Below are 18,166 nucleotides of genomic sequence, written 5' to 3'. Positions count from 1 at the left end.
TGAGTTTTATTCACTTTTAACCCAACTGCTGTTTATCACTTTGAGCAATTACAATCTTCAAACAATGTCGGTGTTTAATTCCAAACGAATCACGGTCTCTGTAGTCCAATTTCATTAAGAGAAAAAAACACAGATTATGCAGGTGGTTCAGCAAAAGTAAACACGACCCATCTGTTATATAACACAAATGGTAGATACACGGTGTTAAAGATAACTGACAACAGTTTTTAGCTTTCTGACACATCTGTGAACATCAAGTGGAGCCGGTTATACACAAGTGGAAAGACGTTAACGTTTGTCTAACTTTTACAAAAACGTCCCAACTTCCATCTGTTGTTGGTTTATTCAATTGGTCACTTGGGATCTTTGTATTTAAAAAATGGACGACGTGACAGCTCCCCAAAAGTGAAGTCTTGAGCACCACCTGGAGGCTGGCTGTAGCACAGGTCATGAATCCCGCCTCCTCCATATAAGTGGATGGGACATGGGCCAAATTCAAATAATACACGTCGAATAAAATGTTCTCAAAGATGTTTTTTTGTCATTTCAGGTAGATCTTACCACACTGATGAATATCCAAGTGTTCATTTGGGTTTTTATTAGTTATTTGATGCTATAAAAAAGGGGACGATTGTCCATCTTTATTTACAGTCTATGTTTGGGGTCGATGGAGAAAAGCTGTGAACACTGACATATCAATAATCACCTCTTAAAAGGGGACATATTATGCTTTTGGTGATTTATTCTCTTTTATATGCTTTTTAAGATGTTGAATGTTCAATGTCACAGTTTGCTACAGTTCCACAGCTTGTGCTAAAACATCAAAATGCTGTACGACAAAAACCTGAAGATTTTGTTCCAAGGAGATATCATTTTTACTTTCCCGACACTCCGTCCACATGGACCAGGTCGGATCCAGTTCCAGAGAAAGGCTACAGGCTACAGGCACAACAACAGCAGCGACTTCAGGGTCTGAAGGAAAATTATTCTACTGTTGTTGAAGTGGCATGAATCCAGTGTATATCATTTGCATTTTGTGGAACTTAAACAGCAGCACAATTATTATTTTTCCACTGAGCCTCTGAACGGATGTGGAAGACTGGAAACACGAGTTGTGCGTTTTATTTCCTGCTCAGGGACATCGTCCTATGATGTTTTAAACAGTTGTACTATCCAGACTGAAATATTATGTAATTCACTGTTTCTTTTGAATGAAACAAAGCAAGTTGTCTTTTCCGTGTTGTCAGATCACAGAGGCTTATCTCCTCGCAGCCGGGAGACTGTTTCCCTCATCACAAAACAGTCCGGCTGCACAGTCTTTAAAGAAAAAATGTCAGGTCAACGCTGAATCTACCATTTTTTAACATCGCATGTTGCATTCGCTCTCTTTCAGAAGTGCTTTGTTGCCTCATCTTCTCCGACACAATAATCATTTGGTCGTACGCTGTCAGGGCTTTAATCATCTAATCATCTAATCCCTTTGTGTCTTACGGCCCGAACCTGACACTGTTCTGCTGTCGCCCTCATTGCACAGCTCTGGACAACCCTGTTTGCTAGCTGCCGCTGAAAAGAGCAATAAATGATGTGGAGAGGAACAGCATCAGAGCCAGAGGTCCCCAAAAGCACATCATTAAACAAGATACTTAATTCCCTGCGTTGCTCTGCACCAGCCTGCTCTGGGTAGCCTGAGGCCAGGGAACTTCAACAGAGCGATGGAGAGACCCCCCACCACTGCGCTGTAATTGGTCTTGGTAGATAAAGCATGACTGGGGATTAAACCTACAGCAACTACCCATACAACACAACACAAATATGATTTCGCCTTCCATCCTCACTTTGCTGGTGTGTTACGTGACTACAGCTGTTTTCAGACGGGAAAATGTCCGCAGTCTGCCAAACAGGTGATTGTCCAAAACTGCAGGAACATTTCTGGAACATTCAGGCAAGATGACTGCAGCGTTTTTTGTTTACAACACATTGATACCGATGTAGTTTCTTGAATCTCAATGACATCTTCGTCTTTTAGTATTTGGCATCTCTCTATATGTCTCATGTAAGACACGCCATTGTCGTCATTCGCTTGCAGTGAGTTTTACATATATTTTAAAGTGTCGTCACGTCATCACGGCCTTTCCCCTGCTGACTCCTACCAGTGACACTTATCACATTCGCCACCTTTTGCTGCACTCGTTACACTATTTTTATGTTCTCGTCCCTCTTTTAACACCTTCCCTCACTAACACGTTTTGTCCCCGACCACGATATCTCCCCCCCCCCCCGTGCACATTGCTCTGGCCCCTCCTCTCCCCTCCAGGTTCTGCTTCCACATTCCGGGCTAATAAACTTTTCAGCGGCGCTCTGCGTGTCGGGGTCGACGGCGGCACAATGAGGTCACGGCGTTAAAGACGAATGGCTGTAATCTGGTTTGTGGGGCAGCCATCTGCTGCAGTCAGCTGGTTGCTAAATGCAGGGGCCAGCTTTTGTTATACCACGGCCTCTACCTGGTATTTAATCAGCGCGCTTAACACCGCCGGGCTGCGGAGGCAAGGAGGGGATACCCACACATCAGGTGACTAAACGAAAGCTGTGGAAAAATGAGTTCCTGCAATATATTATATGCCTACATAATATAATATAATATAACTCCTTCCCGACGTCTCATCCCAGTTGGCAAAGGCGTCACTCATGACTTAAAGATGATCTATTTGAGAGACTAAAGTATCTGTTTTGCAGGCCTGTGTTGATACACATTTTAAAAAGCCGCCAACTACTGTACGTCTTCCAGACTTGTTAATAAATGCCTTGTGATTAGGAGATCAAATAGGGGAAGGGAATTAGCGATTCCTCTGATCACGGGCTGTAACAGAGGATGAGCCGAGCCGAGCCGAGCCTCACACAGCATACGAGATCTCACTGGAGAGACGCAAGAGGAGAGAGGGAGGAAAGGAAAACAGAAAGCGATATCCGGAAGGCCTCGTGCGATGGACACTGGCTGTCCTTCATCTAATCCTGATGTTTTTTTTAACATATAATGCTGTCTGAGTAACAGCGCCGAACAACCTCCTCAATTCTTCGCCTCAGTCTAAAAATACCACCTCTAATTACTTGTAATTTGCTGCAATAGCCTTTTCCTTCCAATGACATTTGAGAGCCAATAAAGGGAAATATATTCGGTGGTGATCTGCATTATCGTGGCTCCATATCCCATTAGGTCTGAGCCAGGATAAACACACAGGGATTTAGTGAGATGAGGCAAACATGACATACTGTGGCCATTCACGAGAACTGGGAAGAAAAAGTCAGTCTGCCCACCAAAGTAATTTAAAGTTATTTGAAATCCTCACAGTCCGAAAATCGAAATCGTTCCCATTTTCACAGGTGATGGGAAGGAGTTGCTGGAAAGTCAAGATGCTCCCTCTTTAAATTCCACTGGAGGAAGCAGCATTAGATATATTTTTTTATTTTCTTCAAAGTTAAGCCGGTAATATTTGGGAGATAAGGCAACAGACATATTTACTCCTGGCTGGTGGTGCCTGCGGGACCTGATCCGAATCTGAGAGTGGATCGGCTGCTAAATGAATTCCTTTATCTGACTAAGTTACTGAGCAATAACCTCAGAACCACGAGGGAGAATTAGCCGCCGTCCCAAAGGCCGGGGCGACATGGCGACTCTGAATGTATAAATAGACTGATCTATCAGCGCCGTGTCCTTGAAAACAGATAGAAGACTTCATTACTTGTCCCGGCCAAAACATTTGTCATCTTCAGGATGAAACATTTGCGATGGGACTTGATTGAATGCGGAGAAGAACTTGCCAGTCAGTAATCCCCAGATCTCCATATATCGTCATCTGTTGCAGCCGCAGACGTGCACCTGACTCGAGTGCGCTCAGGGGTCATGGGAAATGAGCTTGGGACCAATTACAGGCAGCCAACTGGTGGAGATTGGGCTGCTTTTGGGGGCCTAACCTTTGACTCCAGGGTGAAGGGTAGAATTCAAAATCAACCTCCCACCGGGGAAGTAGCTAAATATAAAAAGACTCAACTCTGACCCCCCTGGAACATATGTTTATCGAGCTAACACCTTTTTATTGCTTTGTGCAGTTGTGCGAGCGTGTGTGTGACAAGCTTTGACTTTCCAAGGCTGAGAGCAATTATTGCCTCTCGGTCTTGACGCTGTGTGCACACACTCGGGGTGAGCTGCATGGACAAAAGTTAACGGGAACGACACGAGTCGAGGGCTTCGACAATCAGACATGACGTGAAAGAAAAACGAAATGAACTTACCTTATCTGAGTACACAAAGAACAGGATGAGCAATATCAGCTCTGCCAGGAGAATTATCAGCAGGACAATGAAGAACTGTCAGAGAGAGAGAGAGGGAGAGAGAGAGGCTTGTTTTAACAGTGGCCCTGGCAGTGGAGTTAATCCAGCATGTCAGGCCGATTAAAACATGTTGAATATAAATCTGAGCGACTGGGTCTCTGTTGTAGTTGTTTGTGTCCCCGGGTGCTACAGGGTGTCAGCAACAATCATTACACGAGTGTAGATTACTTACATGTCACTTTTACTATGATGCATTATGTGAACGTGTGTTACCTTCTTTTTACAGCTGCCTGCAAAAATACATTTAACCTCTAAATGCTTGAGAGGTACAAGCGCCAGGGGCATGCTAGTGGTTCCCCCTGTTTCTAGTCTTTATGTTAAGCTAGGCTAAGCAGCTGCTGGCTATAGCTTCATCTTTGCTGTGTAGATCATAGACTGTAAGATGTCTACACTTCTTCCAACTATCCAGGAATAAAGCCAAAATATAAGGGCACCTAAATCTTGTGATATTATCGTTTGAAGCCAGAGTCAGAGCAGGAGTGGTGTCAAGGTCCCGTTGATACACAGGACCATACACTGGTGTGATAAGAATACATTTAAAATGAAAGAAGCCCTCTTTGCATGAAAAAAAAAAAAAAAGATGTGCCTTTGACCTTTTTTAGTTGTGGAGGGAGGGCAGGGTTTATGACCTATAGCGCACCCAGCGCCACTAAGGGGCTATTAAGGAGATTTGGCTTCAGTTTTGATGAGCTGTCATGTCGTCCATCTTTATATACAGTATATAGAGCTGTATCCGAAATCACTCACTCATTCACTAATCCCCACTTTACTATGTAAGGTTTTCTCCAAAATGGTGAACTCACTATGTAGTGGACTATACAGTGATTAGTAAGTGATTTTGGACACCGTGTTGGACAGAGGCAACCTCCTTCTAGTCTTTATGCTAAGCTAAGCTAATCAGATGCTGAACTGTAGCTTCCTATTTACTGTAAATGAAGGTCTGTACGGTAAACATCGATCTCAAATATCGATCCCACTCTCAGCAGCAAAGAAAAGAAGTGTACTTCCTAAAATGTTGAGTTGTTCCCTTAAGGTTTGTAAGTTTGGCAGCAGAAAACACATCAACCCCTGATTTCCCAATAATACAATTCAGTAACAGACACTTTAAAAGTTTTCAGGAAAGGGTGAGAGAGAGAGAGAGAGAGAGAGAGAGAGAGAGAGAGAGAGAGAGAGAGAGAGATGAAATAGGAGGTGGATGTGACAGAGGGAGTAAAAAAAGAAATGCTGGAGTGTTTGTGGACGTGTGAGATGGGGGGGAGAGGGTTTAATACTCCCTCAGATTAATTTCCAACACAGCCTTGCATCTCATCAGCTGGTCTCCTCTCCCTGCTTGACTCCCCCCTTCCGCTCAATATTTACCCAGCTCTTCTGCACAGCATGGGATGGTGCAAACCTAGATTTTAGAGGAACCGCATTAATTCCAAACTCATTTGGCGGGGAGGGGGTCTCTGCGTTTTCTTAGTGTGTCAAGGCCCAAATGAAATAGTTACCACCGTTTGTTATTGGGTGAGGAACTGGGTTGCCAGTTTAGTGTATCACCGTTGTGCCTTCACAGTCAGTTTGTCACATTTTCCTGGTGCTGAAGAGAACGACGCAGCGTCTGTTCTTCTCGATCGGTGGCGCTTCACTGCCTCCACATGTTCGCTTTGTGGGCGTATGTTCTCTTCACACCTTTAAGGTTTCTTTTTCAGTCGGCTACTTCTGTGTTTTCTCTCCGAAGTAAAAAAAAAAGAAGAAATTGTCTCCGTAAACAATGTCTGGCAGCGGAAAGAGACGGAAAAACTCGCCGCTGCGGACGTCTATAGGTGTTGAATATTACTAATCCAGAGAGAGTTGTCCGCAGAGTAACTTCAGAGATGATGTGTCAAGGTAAACGCTCAGATCTGCTCGCTCCGGGAGATCTAAACCCACTCTGATCTTTCCAGGTCCTGCACACCCCCCCCCACCCCCTTAACCACCACTCGCGGGAGGGTTCTGACAGACAGATTAAGGCAAGAACGACGAGCAGACACCTACGCACTTATCAGAATGACTGTGTCCAAACATGAAATGCGACCACACAAAGATGCGGCAGGAGACTTAATGAGAAACATCACAACTTCAAGATTTTCCATTAAGTCTCTATCTCTTTTATTTATTCTAGTCGTCTTTCTCAGCCCTCCCTCCCCCCTCCCTCCCCTCTCTTCCTCTCTCTGCTTCACAGTAGTTAGGCAGGTGAAAGAAGCCGAGCCGAACACTGAGTATTTGCTGGAGCTTTTGACTGATGCAAGAGCTTCAAGGGATTGAGCTGTTTGTGATGTTAAGTACCCAGAGCCCCAACTCCACATCTCATTTAAAGTTTCTGTACATGAAAGATGTATTTTTTTTTTTTTTCTCCTTTTTTTTATGCAGCGGATTCACGCAAAAAAAAAAAAACTCATTCCGCTGTGTGAACTTCTGTAATTAACTTGTGCTTAAGATAAGACACTTGTGCAACTTTGGGCAGTCAGTGCAATGTCAAGACAGAGAGGCCTTTGTAGTGAATTATGGAACAGTCTCAATTATTGAGCAGGGAAACATGGAGTGTCTTTAGTGTGCTGTGTACATACAGTAATTCAACCACGGTGACACAAAGGGCCTCCTGACTGACAGCTCCGTCACTGGGCTGTGACTGAAGCCAGGGAAATGATATGAACGCCTTAGTGTTGACTCGCAGAGAGAGAGAGAGAGAGAGAGAGAGAGAGAGAGAGAGAGAGAGAGGGAGAATCTGCTCAGCTTTAATTTTCCTCTGCCAGCCCCTGAGGTTTGATATAATGCAGACTGAAATCCTTCTGTCAGTCGTCTACCTCCGCCGTGGTTCCGGCGGGGAAGACGAGTACAAATACGCCGCTGTGTTTTCACTGGCCTGTGACCGGCGTGTGGAGGTGTATAGATATATATATGTGAGGAGCTGTCTCCACCAGGCAGCTCTGCCAATATTTGCATGAGTGAAGTCTGGGCATGTGAGAAAAAAGAAAAGAGGAGAGAAAGTTTGAGAGAGGAGTCGCGGTGTGTGCACTGACGCATTGACAGTTGTCTGTGTGTGTCTTATTCAGAATGCGTAGGTATGCAGATTTAACTCACGCTCAGAAGCAGGCACTTGTTCTCCTTGATGGCACCCAGGCAACCGAGGAAGCCCGTTACCATGACGATGGCGCCGATGGCGATGACCATGTTGGCGGCCGACAGCGAGGGGAAGGAGGGTGAGAAGGTGGCGAAGCTGCCCTGAGACACAGAGAGCCAGATGCCCACGCCGAGCAGCCCGCATCCGCATAACTGCAAGGTGGAGAAAAAAGACAGACAAGGTGAGAAAACACACAGCAGACAGGTTGCCATCTTTTTAACATCAGCATCAACGATTATTGACAGCCAAGATCATTTTCTGCTTCCCTTCAGGCAGAGTTGGCTCGTAATGACAGACCTTCTGAACATGGCATTAATCCACAGAGTAAGGTTAGCTCCAAAATAACTCAAATCCCAAAGTGCAACAGGCTCAATTTCCTTCTGGCTGCCTGGGGAATTATCCACGCAATCATCCATCACCAAACACAGCTGAAAAATACAAGCGGGTTTACACCAATTACAACTATGATAAGCCAATAACAGCTCTGCGAGAGATTAGAGCAAAAAAATTGGAGTTGGGCCGCGCTGGTTTTTTCCCCCACGTTTTGAGCTGATTACGTTAAACCCAGAACAAACAGATGTAATTACTGCCGTCTCCCTCCAATGAAAAGTTTCCAAAACCACCTGCAGTTGACTTGAACTTGGCCTAGAGGGAGCAATTCCCTCAGTCCTCCTCCCTGTCGCCGCGCCAGGTCCCCACTGATGTGTGTGTGGTGTGTGTGTGTGTGTGTTGTGTGTGTGTGTGTGTGTGGTGTGTGTGTGTGTGTGTGTGTGTGTGCGTTCTGCAACGGGACCCACTATAACGCAATAAAGTGTTTACGGCTGTGATTGGTGGAGGAGAGTGTCCTGCTCGCTGATGTGTTGGTCCATCTATCAGAGATAAGAGCCATACCGCATGCCCACCGCTTGGTGAAATATAGGCTTGGAGCAAATTGGTGACATTTTTGGCTGCACCTAATAGAATGAAATACCAACGGCAATCTTGCCCTTAAAAAAAAAAGCTCCAAATGAGGTAAAATATTGAAAGGCACGGTGGTAAATCATCACGCCGCTGCCCTTTCTTCCTATCTACTCACACCGCTCCCTTCTTTAATGCTCATCTTCACACTGCTGCTCTGGAACAATTTCGTGCCAGTCAGAAATAATGTACTATAACGCTGCTGTGCAAGCGAGCAAACACACACCCGGGCAAACATTCATAAACCATGTACAACAACAGTCATCACCTGGAAGCTATTATGGATAAATCTCAACACAGTAAAAATAAAAAATCCACCGCACACACATCGCCCATTTTCCCGTGATGAAAAGTGTTTCAACTGAGAAATAACACGAGTGATTATTAACCTGCGAATGTGCTTAAAGTACATTTAAAGTCCACACGGCATGGAAAAGAAGCTCTCAGTGATGTCAGGTGATGATGTGCAAAGGGAACTTTCTCGGTTTCAAATGCAATGGTGGTGAGAGAGAAGCCACAGGTCTAATGAGGCCGGTGAGACCTGTGGATACACAAGCAACCCCCCTCTGAAGTGTCAGATGAGTGCCGTCTCACTCCCATTAACCTGTGACCTTAGAGCGGCGGGGTCAGACCTCGAGTGGGATGAACTCCGAGGAGGAGAGTGCCTCAGTGCAGCAGCAGAGCAGCAGCACACCCAGGCCCATGAATGATACACGTGCCGTCCTGAGGACTCAGACATGACTGGATGCAATTAAATGTGAGGACACGGAGAGAAAAGAATGGGGAGTGTGTGTAAATGACTCAGGAGATGGAGGCCCTGCTTGAGACTGACCAGATTCCAGCTCTGATGGTGCAAGAAGACTGACGTGGCAACCAAATGTGACATCAGCCATTGGAAAGCGAATCGACCACTGTTAAGCCCAGAGTTTGATATTTTGGCCAGCGCCATCTTGGTTTTTTGGAAACAACAAACCATTCCTGGACTTATTTCAACTTGTCAACACATTGCACCTTGTCTTCTGCTGCATATAATGTATTATTGTGAAATATGTATTATTACATATTCTTATTAAGCTCATTTTTATATCGTATTATAATGCACCTATTTTTAACCATATTTTCTATTTCAGTTAAATGTTATTGTTTTGGTCTGTTAATTTTCTATTCTTGGCTGGAGCGACAAACAAAACCCAATTTCCAACCGGATCATTAAAGTATTTCTGATTCTGATTGGAAGGAGCGAGGGGGGGGGGTGGTCTGACTGCACGCCCACCTACACCTGTGACCTTATTGGACGCTACTAGCTGTCAATCACATGGTATTCACGCCCCATTATTTTGTATTCATCAATTTTACTCTAAATAAATGTAATTTACTAAATGAACATCATGGTGTATTGAAGACTACTTGAAACTAAGTAAATGTAATTAAATGAAAGTGGCGTCATTTTCTCGTAGACTTCTTTAGAAATCGTTGCCCTCTGCTGGTCATTTGAGAGAATACGGGTTTCAGGCAATTCCGCATTTTCCGGACCCGGAGTCTACGTCCATTTCTACTAAGTCTTAGTGATGCCTTCAAGGTCAGAGGTGAGCAGGGCCGTGAACAGAACCAGCTTCAGACACTTGTTTAGTAACATTTGGATTTAGTGAAGTCACGTCAAGTTTCTCCCAAAGAACAAGTCTATAAGGTCACTGCAGAGAGAGAGAGAGAGAGAGAGAGAGAGAGGTGCAGTGGCGCTCGAAAGTTTTTCAATCATTCGCCGTCTAAATAATTCAGAAGCAACCATATTTGTTGGCCCTTTATGCTTCCCTGATTAAAAAACAGGGGGAATGAAAGCATCAATTGAAAACACTGGAAAAGGTCATGTCCTCGTGCAGAGCGGCTAATATTGGGACTCACAGCTGACACTCCTCAGAAGGCCGGATTATATAGAGCGTGAGGAAGAGTTAAAGGAAGCAGGGGAGGACTAGTGAAATTAAGAAGCCTAGATAGATTTATAGTTGGCAACGGGGACCAAGGTTTAGGAGTCCAGGTGGGGAGGGATGCGGTGCCTCCACTTCATTGTGTTTAATGCCCAGTGAAGGCGGCTCGTCCAAGTGTGTCGCTCTATCTTAAGTGACCGAGAATCCACCCAGCCCCCACTCAATCTGCCGGAGCGTGGTCTAATCTCTGCCCTGCATTACCACCACCACCACTACTACTACTACTACTACTGCAGCTAATACAACAATACCAGCGCACCGTCACCAGGCCTCTGTGTCTGTGCCACAGGAAATACCTCCGGGGTAAGCTCTGATCTCGTTGCTTTGTCTGACCTTGGCGTGTGTCGACTGAGTTTGACCCCACGTTCTCCCCCCCTGCTGAGCTCCTTATCTGCTTTAGATTGTGAGACGGTCATGTTTTGATATCCCATCTGCGGGGAGGGATCAAGGAATCCCCAAACACTCAGGAGGTTTGTAAACAGGCAGGGAGAAGGATTACTCTTCAGTCATTGGAGAAAAAAAAGAGTTCTGATATAGATATATATCAGCTGATTTTCATATTAAAATAAATTGGCAATTAAAAAATAAAGTGTTAATGAGGCTGGATATTTGACAGTTTGATTATTTGACTTGATTATAAATAACTAAACAAAAAAGAAGACAAATCCATTGTATAAAAGCTGAATCATGAAAATAACCAAATAGTTTTCACATAAACCGTCAATGCACATCTTTTCTGCATTGTTTATCCTTAAAATGTTTCATATGGGCAAACATTAATATGTCTGTGAAAGACGGTCAATCGATCCATCAGTCTGCCTCAAATTATTATTAGATTGATCAGAGTGGTGGACGCTGCAGGGTTATGATTAAGATTTGAGATGCAGGGATGAATTGGCTGTTGACTATATTTTACCAGTTGATGGGATCGTGCTTTGGTGCACTCGTGGTCTTAATGATGTCAAATCCATCCATCCGTCATCGACACCACTTATCCTTTGAGGGTCGTGGGGGGGAAGTCTGCAGCGTGTAGAGCAGGGCTGACAGCGATTAACGAAGTAAAAAGGCCTCAGTGACGCTGGGATTCGAACCGTGAAAACTGCTCTCCACTGTTCCGCCCCTCCATAACAACCTCACCACTGTTTACATAAGACCATTGGTGGCGTCTCCATCTATGGCACCTGACTCAGTGTGATTCCACACCAATTATCTGCACAGAAACAAACATCCAGCAGTGACGCTCGGGGCTATTTCTCCGCTTTCACTGTCCTCTGGATCCTCGTCTGCGACTCTGCAGGGCACCGAGCAGCTGAGGGGGACAAACAACGGCTTGGCAGGCGCTGAGACTATTTCAGCGTTAACAAGCCTCGGCAGTCCTGATTTTTAAACAAGCATTTCCGATTTATTTGCTGTAAAATACTATCAGGTTGTTGTGCGTTGTTGCCGTTCCGTTGTAATGCAAATGACGCTTTCACTGCTATTTGCCAGTTTGAAGGTTCCTTTCATATTTGAGGCTGATAGCGGCGTATCTCGCAGCCTCAATAATGAAAAAGTCATTGCGGTATTGGAATACAAAGCCGACTGCTCTTAACTCTGAATTGAGTTCAGAAAGTTAAGAGCACTTCTGACAGGAGAAGGGGGAGGGGGGGGGAGTAATTGTGCTTGATACAGAGATTTCTTTTTTTTAAATCAATGAAAACGAGCGGAGAGCAGGCTGAGAGAACATGTGACCTTTTCATGCACGTTGGGTAATATTTTGAGAGCGACTTCGTGGAAAAGGCAGAATGGCGTCCAGTGTCTAAATGTCAATCGTGAAAGGAAGAGACAAAAAAAAAGAGCTCGATGGAGAGGAAAGGAGAAGAAAGGTGAGGAGAGGAGAGGTGAGAAGAGAAGAGCAAAGGAAAGGAAAGGAGAGGAGAGGTGAGAAGAGGAAAGAAAAGGAGAAGATAGGAAAGGAAAGAAGAGAGGAGAGGAGAGGAGAGGAGAGGAGAAGAGAAGAGAAGAGAAGAGAGGAAAGGAAAGAAAAGGAGAGGAGAGGAGAGGAGAGGTGAGAAGAGAAGAGCAAAGGAAAGGAAAGGAGAGGAGAGGTGAGAAGAGGAAAGAAAAGGAGAAGATAGGAAAGGAAAGAAGAGAGGAGAGGAGAGGAGAGGAGAAGAGAAGAGAAGAGAGGAAAGGAAAGAAAAGGAGAGGAGAGGTGAGGTGAGAAGAGAAGAGAAGAGCAAAGGAAAGGAAAGGAGAGGAGAGGTGAGAAGAGGAAAGAAAAGGAGAAGATAGGAAAGGAAAGAAGAGAGGAGAAGAGAAGAGAAGAGAAGAGAGGAAAGAAAAGGAGAAGAGAGGAAAGTTAAGGAAAGGAGAGAAGAGGAGAGGAAAGTTAAGGAAAGGAGAGAAGAGGAGAGGAAAGGAGAGGAAAGGAGAGGAGAGGAGAGAGAGAGGAAGAGGACGACATTAACTTTCCGGTGGAGGAAAGTGGACTACATGAGATGTGACTCTATCTAGTGGGATGAATGGGAACCCCACTGGGCCCTGTAACAATCTCAGGGTGAAAATAATTGCAATAATAGTGTGAAGCAACTGTGAATTCTCCCTCCCCGGCAGGAAGGAGAGGTGAGCGAGGTTAACCATAGAGGTGTGCGAAGGAAGGATAGAAAGTATTAGAGCCAGAAAGATTGGACACGCACGTGAGATGTGTGCAAGACTGAGAGAGATTGAACTCGGAGACAAAGAAGAAGAGGAAGAAGAGAATAGAGGGTGACCCTTCATCCGAGTGAGTGGCCCGACTCAGAGAATCATCATTTGCTGCAGTAACTGTCTCAGTGACACCTGACACAGGAGCCAGCGTCAAACTCGCCCCGAAGAGAAAGAAAAGGTGTGAGAGAGTGTGTGTGTGGTACAATGTGTGTGTGTGTGTGTGTGTGTGTGTGTGTGTGTGGGGGTGGACGTTGAAGGACGTCGACCTTTTCACAGTCAGAGAGGTCACGTCCTGTCGTAAAAAGAACGACAGCCTCGGTCAAATTACTGCTGCGCTCGGTGGCTGGGCTCATCACGAGGGCTCAGTGCTCCTGTGAGAGAGTTTGTGAACTTTTAAAGTGAGTGAGTGCGTGTGTGTGAGAGTGTGTGTGTGTGTGTGTGTGTGTGTGTGTGTGTGTGTGTGTGTGTGTGTGTGTGTGTGTGTGTGTGTGTGTGTTTACATGAACTTTCACATATTAAAAAAAAACGCAGCAGGAAGTTGTCTGGGTCAAACGCGTTCAGGGAAATGTTCATAACAAGCAGGTGAGGGGTGAAGTGGAGCCTGCAGCAGTCAGGACATGACGTATAAGTCCCAGTGAGACAGTCACACAGGGACACTGAGAGGGCAGCACCCCTACTGGCAAGGGGCTGTAACTGCAAGGCAACAAATTAATTAAGAAGAACTTTTACCTAATTTATAGAGTAACATTTATATACATATCTTTAATTGTAAAGTCTGATGTTTGTGGTAGAATGTTCTTAAACTGGTAACAAAAAAGTGAATAAAAAAAGTTATAAAAAGTTATCATTTACAGCACATCGACACCAGCGTTGGCGCTTATCCTCAAAAGTGTTCAAATCTTGTCGTCTTTTCAATTTTACATCTTCGTCTGTGTCTTCTACGTGTTTGCCACCTCTTCTTCATCCTGAGATATTTGTGTTCTTCAAGTTTGCCTCCGTCGCCTGACATCAACATCCTCGACACAAACACCCTCTGTGATTGTTCTGGACATTTTCCTGTTATATTCTCACTTGGGCTCATTCGGAAGATTTCCGGACATTTGACAAGGGGACGGGTGGGAAAAAGTGCAGAAAATGTCCAGAGCAACTGACGCAGACATTTGTGTTGTCAAATACAGCCGCTATGGAGACAAGTGTGTGGACTTTGGTGGATGTTTGAAAGCAACAGGTAAAGTGTGTGTATGTGTGACTCGTGCATTGAGAGTACGTGTTGAAGCCTCCTCAGTTTACTCAGGGCTTCGCAGAGTAAATGATTGGTCAACAAACAGCCATCTTTTACAAATAATAATCTTTCATGGACATCTGTTTTTGTTGAAGTAATTAGAAGCAGCAGAACAAACCACAAGACTGGAGAAGATGGCCGCTTGAGGTTGGAGTTACGTTATCATTATACAATCGCCTCTGCCCTTTACTGCAACTCCATCTTTCTTCTTATTGGCAAAAAATAAATAAATAAAAAAAGACTTTTAAAAATAAAGAATTTTTTCTGCCTTAGCCAGCATTGATTTTTCACTGAAAATGAAGACAGAGGATATTCACCTCGGATAAAAGAAGATTTTTCATTTCTTGCCATGTGATCCCACAAGCCTGTGATTCATGTTACCATATAAATACTAAACGGCCTGCCAAACCGTGAGAGGCAGGCAGAACCGCAACACAACAAACATAATAAAGAGACTGTAAACATCGAATAGGAGCGGAAATGCCTAAAAGTAAAGACAGGCTATTTGTATTTTATACCCGGTGAGTGGGAAAGGTCTTCTTTGAGGCATGCTATGAAAGAGAAAAGAGTCATTTTAAAAGTAGACTCTCTGGAGAGGCTGTTTGTGATCAGCCTGTCGGAGAAGGAAAAATGAGCACTTTCAGTTTTTATCCTCCACTGTGGCCACACTTGAGCAAACAACACAAAAGCCCTGGTGACGCAAAACAACAACAGTGTATTCTTTTTTAAATTTTTCATTATTAACGAGCCCGTTGGATTCAATTACAAACATTTCTGTGAAGAAATATAAGCAAATATTCCTATTAGTATCCGGATGGATGACAAAAAGCCTCATTGCACTGCACTGCTGCGGGTATTTTTTATCCACCTCCTTCAAAAATAAAAAATCTGTTCACACGACCTTCGTTTTACAAAATATCTCAATTCAGACGAGACCACAAAATGACTACAAACACTTAAACGAGCACGTCGGGCCGATCCGTCAAGTACCAGGAAGCCTGTGAAAGCTGCTAATGTGGTGCAGTGAAGCTAAATTTAACTGCAAACTTGTATAAGACCTGGCAGTGCTAACCCAACACAGAGACACCTGTGGTTTTGTTGTTTCTGGCTCGTGCTCATTACACAAAACAAAAGTGGGCTAAGCACAAAGAACGCTGTGACGTCAAAAATGTCAAAATCTACACAAAGGTGTTAACGTTTTGACTCAAAACACAGGTTGCGTGTGGACGAGGCAAAGGCACAGATAGTTTAGCAAAATATCTGCGTTGGAGAGGACAAGGCGAAAGAAAGGGGAAGGCTGTGGCTCGGGGGGTAGAGCGGGTCATCCAGCAATCAGAAGGTTGGTGGGTCGGCTCCATTATGGGTAAAAATGCTGACCCCCAAATTGCCCTATACCCCTGGGATGTGTGATCGAGAAGGTCTATATATAGAGACACTGTGGGAATGTGACTGCTGGTGTAAAGTGATTGGGGTGGTGGGTACATAAATGCAGGACATGTACCATAATGCTGCAATTGTGGTGTGAGAAGTCTCTGTGGGCACGTTGACACTTTCCTTCACTAAGATGTGGGCTCAATTTCTTTCTGAGACATTTTTCGGGCTTAGAGTTTTAAGTGGGATACCGACGATAATTAGAATCTTTTTCCTGAGTTTAACATGAAACAAAATATTCCGATGAAACTGATTCTCGCGGCATCGCAGCTACTTCGAAAAATGCATTAATGATTAGAAACAGAGGAGCATGGGTACTTATAGTAGAAAATGAATCCCTAACCGTTCCATTATGAGGCCCATGTGTTTAGCTGCAACTCCTTACACAATATTTATCCTGCAGATGTAGACAAGCTAAGCTGTAGGAAATATACAGCTTTCCAGTAAAACCCGCCCACCTGACTTCCGAGGGCCATCCCAGTCGCTCCCCAGTGGTTAGCGTACTGCCAATGTGAGTTGTATAACAAGTAAATTATTCACAGGGACTGCGATGGTGGCTGAGGGAAACAGGGCTTTCAGGCTCAGAATAAACACTGCATGAATTCAAAGGGCCGAGGCAGATGTGGAGCGTAGGATTAAAAAGCTATATCTGCCTAGTTAAAGTTTCATTCACCCCGTGGAGTCCTGGCAGACTCTCACAATGCGGAAGATTACTTAGAAAGTCACACTGCCGACCGATAACACAGTACGCAGCTTTCTGTGAACATACGGACATTCATTTGTGGACAAATTAGCTTTGATGTCGTCAGTTACACATTTCTACACCACGTGTCCGGGCGTCTCTTCGGTTTTGTGCTGATGTGTTTCCACAGAGGGAGAGTTCCCACCATCCATCACGGGCTTTGTCAAGCGTCCAGAATGGTGCAATTCTGTGGTGGTTCTGGTTGGATGCCTCAGTCAAGCACTCTGGCCTCCGCTCAGAACAGGTTTTAACCTCCATCTCCGGTGAATCGATCACAGGTGTCATTAGAATACTTCTGCACGTGACGTCTCCGGTGACCACCGCTCTATATGCAAACTAGAATGGTAACAAACCTCCGCCAAGCGCCAACAGACCCCATGTGAAACAACATTTGAGTTCACCATATCTGGAATTGTATATGGAGCTGCACAAAAAATATATACAGAGACATAATCATAAATATCAGTCCCTGAAGTTTGCCTGATTTTATTTTCTTCGAGATCCATGAATTATTCTCTGAGAAATCAATGAAAATGTTGACAAACACCTCACCATGTGGAAAAGAAAGTTAAAAAGAAAGATCCACATTCACACCAAAATTTAACAAATCTTCAATGACCCATAATGCATCCTTCCACCAAGTTTCATGAAAATCCATCTGATACTTTTTGTGTAATGCTGCTAAACACCAGACAAATGGTGATGAAAACATAGCCTCCTTGGTGGAGAGAATAAACATGTGTGTGTGTGTGTGTGTGTGTGTGTGTGTGTGTGTGTGTGTGTGTGTGTGTGTGTGTGTGTGTGTGTGTGTGTGTGTGTGTGAGAGAGATGTCAATGTTGATATTGCGGTGATAGCCACGAATAAATAAATGTACGTGAAACACTGAGAAGAGTAAAAATATATCTGGTTGATTCATGCAACGTGGTCCAGGACACATTTTCCGCCCCACAGATAAAGGAATGTGGCCTCATGCGTCCCAGACCAGCTCCCAATATGATCTGAGTCAGCGGCTCTCGAGTATCTCCCATCTTGTAATCTGATCCCCCAAGACGGATGCTAACACCTGTCTGAACGGGGCTTTTGAAGAAGGGGCGTAGCATATCCCATTTAGGGGTCTCCACCGATGCACCTGTCAGTGAAGCAGGGTCTCTGCCACGTCTCCCTCCCCACTGTCTCCCACTCCCAAGATGAGTGGATCGGCCTTTTCACCGCGAAGTGACTCAAAATCAATCGCGCCTGAAGGGATAAAAAACTCGACAAGCCTTTCTCTTCCATTGCTGTCCGCGCTGACACATCCACACTCACACAACAGCGTCTCTACCCTCGGAGAACCAGACACAGAAAGAACGATGGCTAGGACAATGGTGGAGAAAGAAAAAAAAACACGATTAGACACCCCTGACTAATTTTGCCATTAGATCTCCACCATCGCAACAAGAGTCTTCAATCAGCCCAAGAACCCAACGGCACTTCAATTATGCATTGAGAGCAAGTATGAGAGCACTACAGGAAAGGGGAAAGTCATCCCACGACTGGAGCCGAAAGCCAGCGCTTG

The 18,166-nt window shown here is 44.7% G+C and overlaps 1 protein-coding gene across 4 annotated transcripts in view; it reads right to left on the bottom strand.

The window, feature by feature from the left end:
- tspan9a (tetraspanin 9a) overlaps window positions 1-18,166 on the bottom strand; it is a 162,048-nt gene that overhangs the window by 9,682 nt on the left and 134,200 nt on the right. For all 4 annotated transcript variants that reach the window (XM_034588311.1, XM_034588310.1, XM_034588312.1 and 1 more), the window contains 2 exons: window positions 7,489-7,680; window positions 4,288-4,362 (listed from right to left, as the gene is read on the bottom strand). In XM_034588311.1, the coding sequence (XP_034444202.1) occupies window positions 4,288-4,362; window positions 7,489-7,680 (267 nt within the window). The remainder of the gene's footprint in view (window positions 1-4,287; window positions 4,363-7,488; window positions 7,681-18,166) is intronic.

The sequence above is a fragment of the Hippoglossus hippoglossus genome, chromosome 6 (genome assembly GCF_009819705.1).
Source record: "Hippoglossus hippoglossus isolate fHipHip1 chromosome 6, fHipHip1.pri, whole genome shotgun sequence".
In the NCBI taxonomy this organism is placed as follows: domain Eukaryota; kingdom Metazoa; phylum Chordata; class Actinopteri; order Pleuronectiformes; family Pleuronectidae; genus Hippoglossus; species Hippoglossus hippoglossus.
The sequence above is the reverse complement of the archived record's forward strand: the minus strand, read 5'-3'. Positions and strand labels throughout refer to the sequence as shown.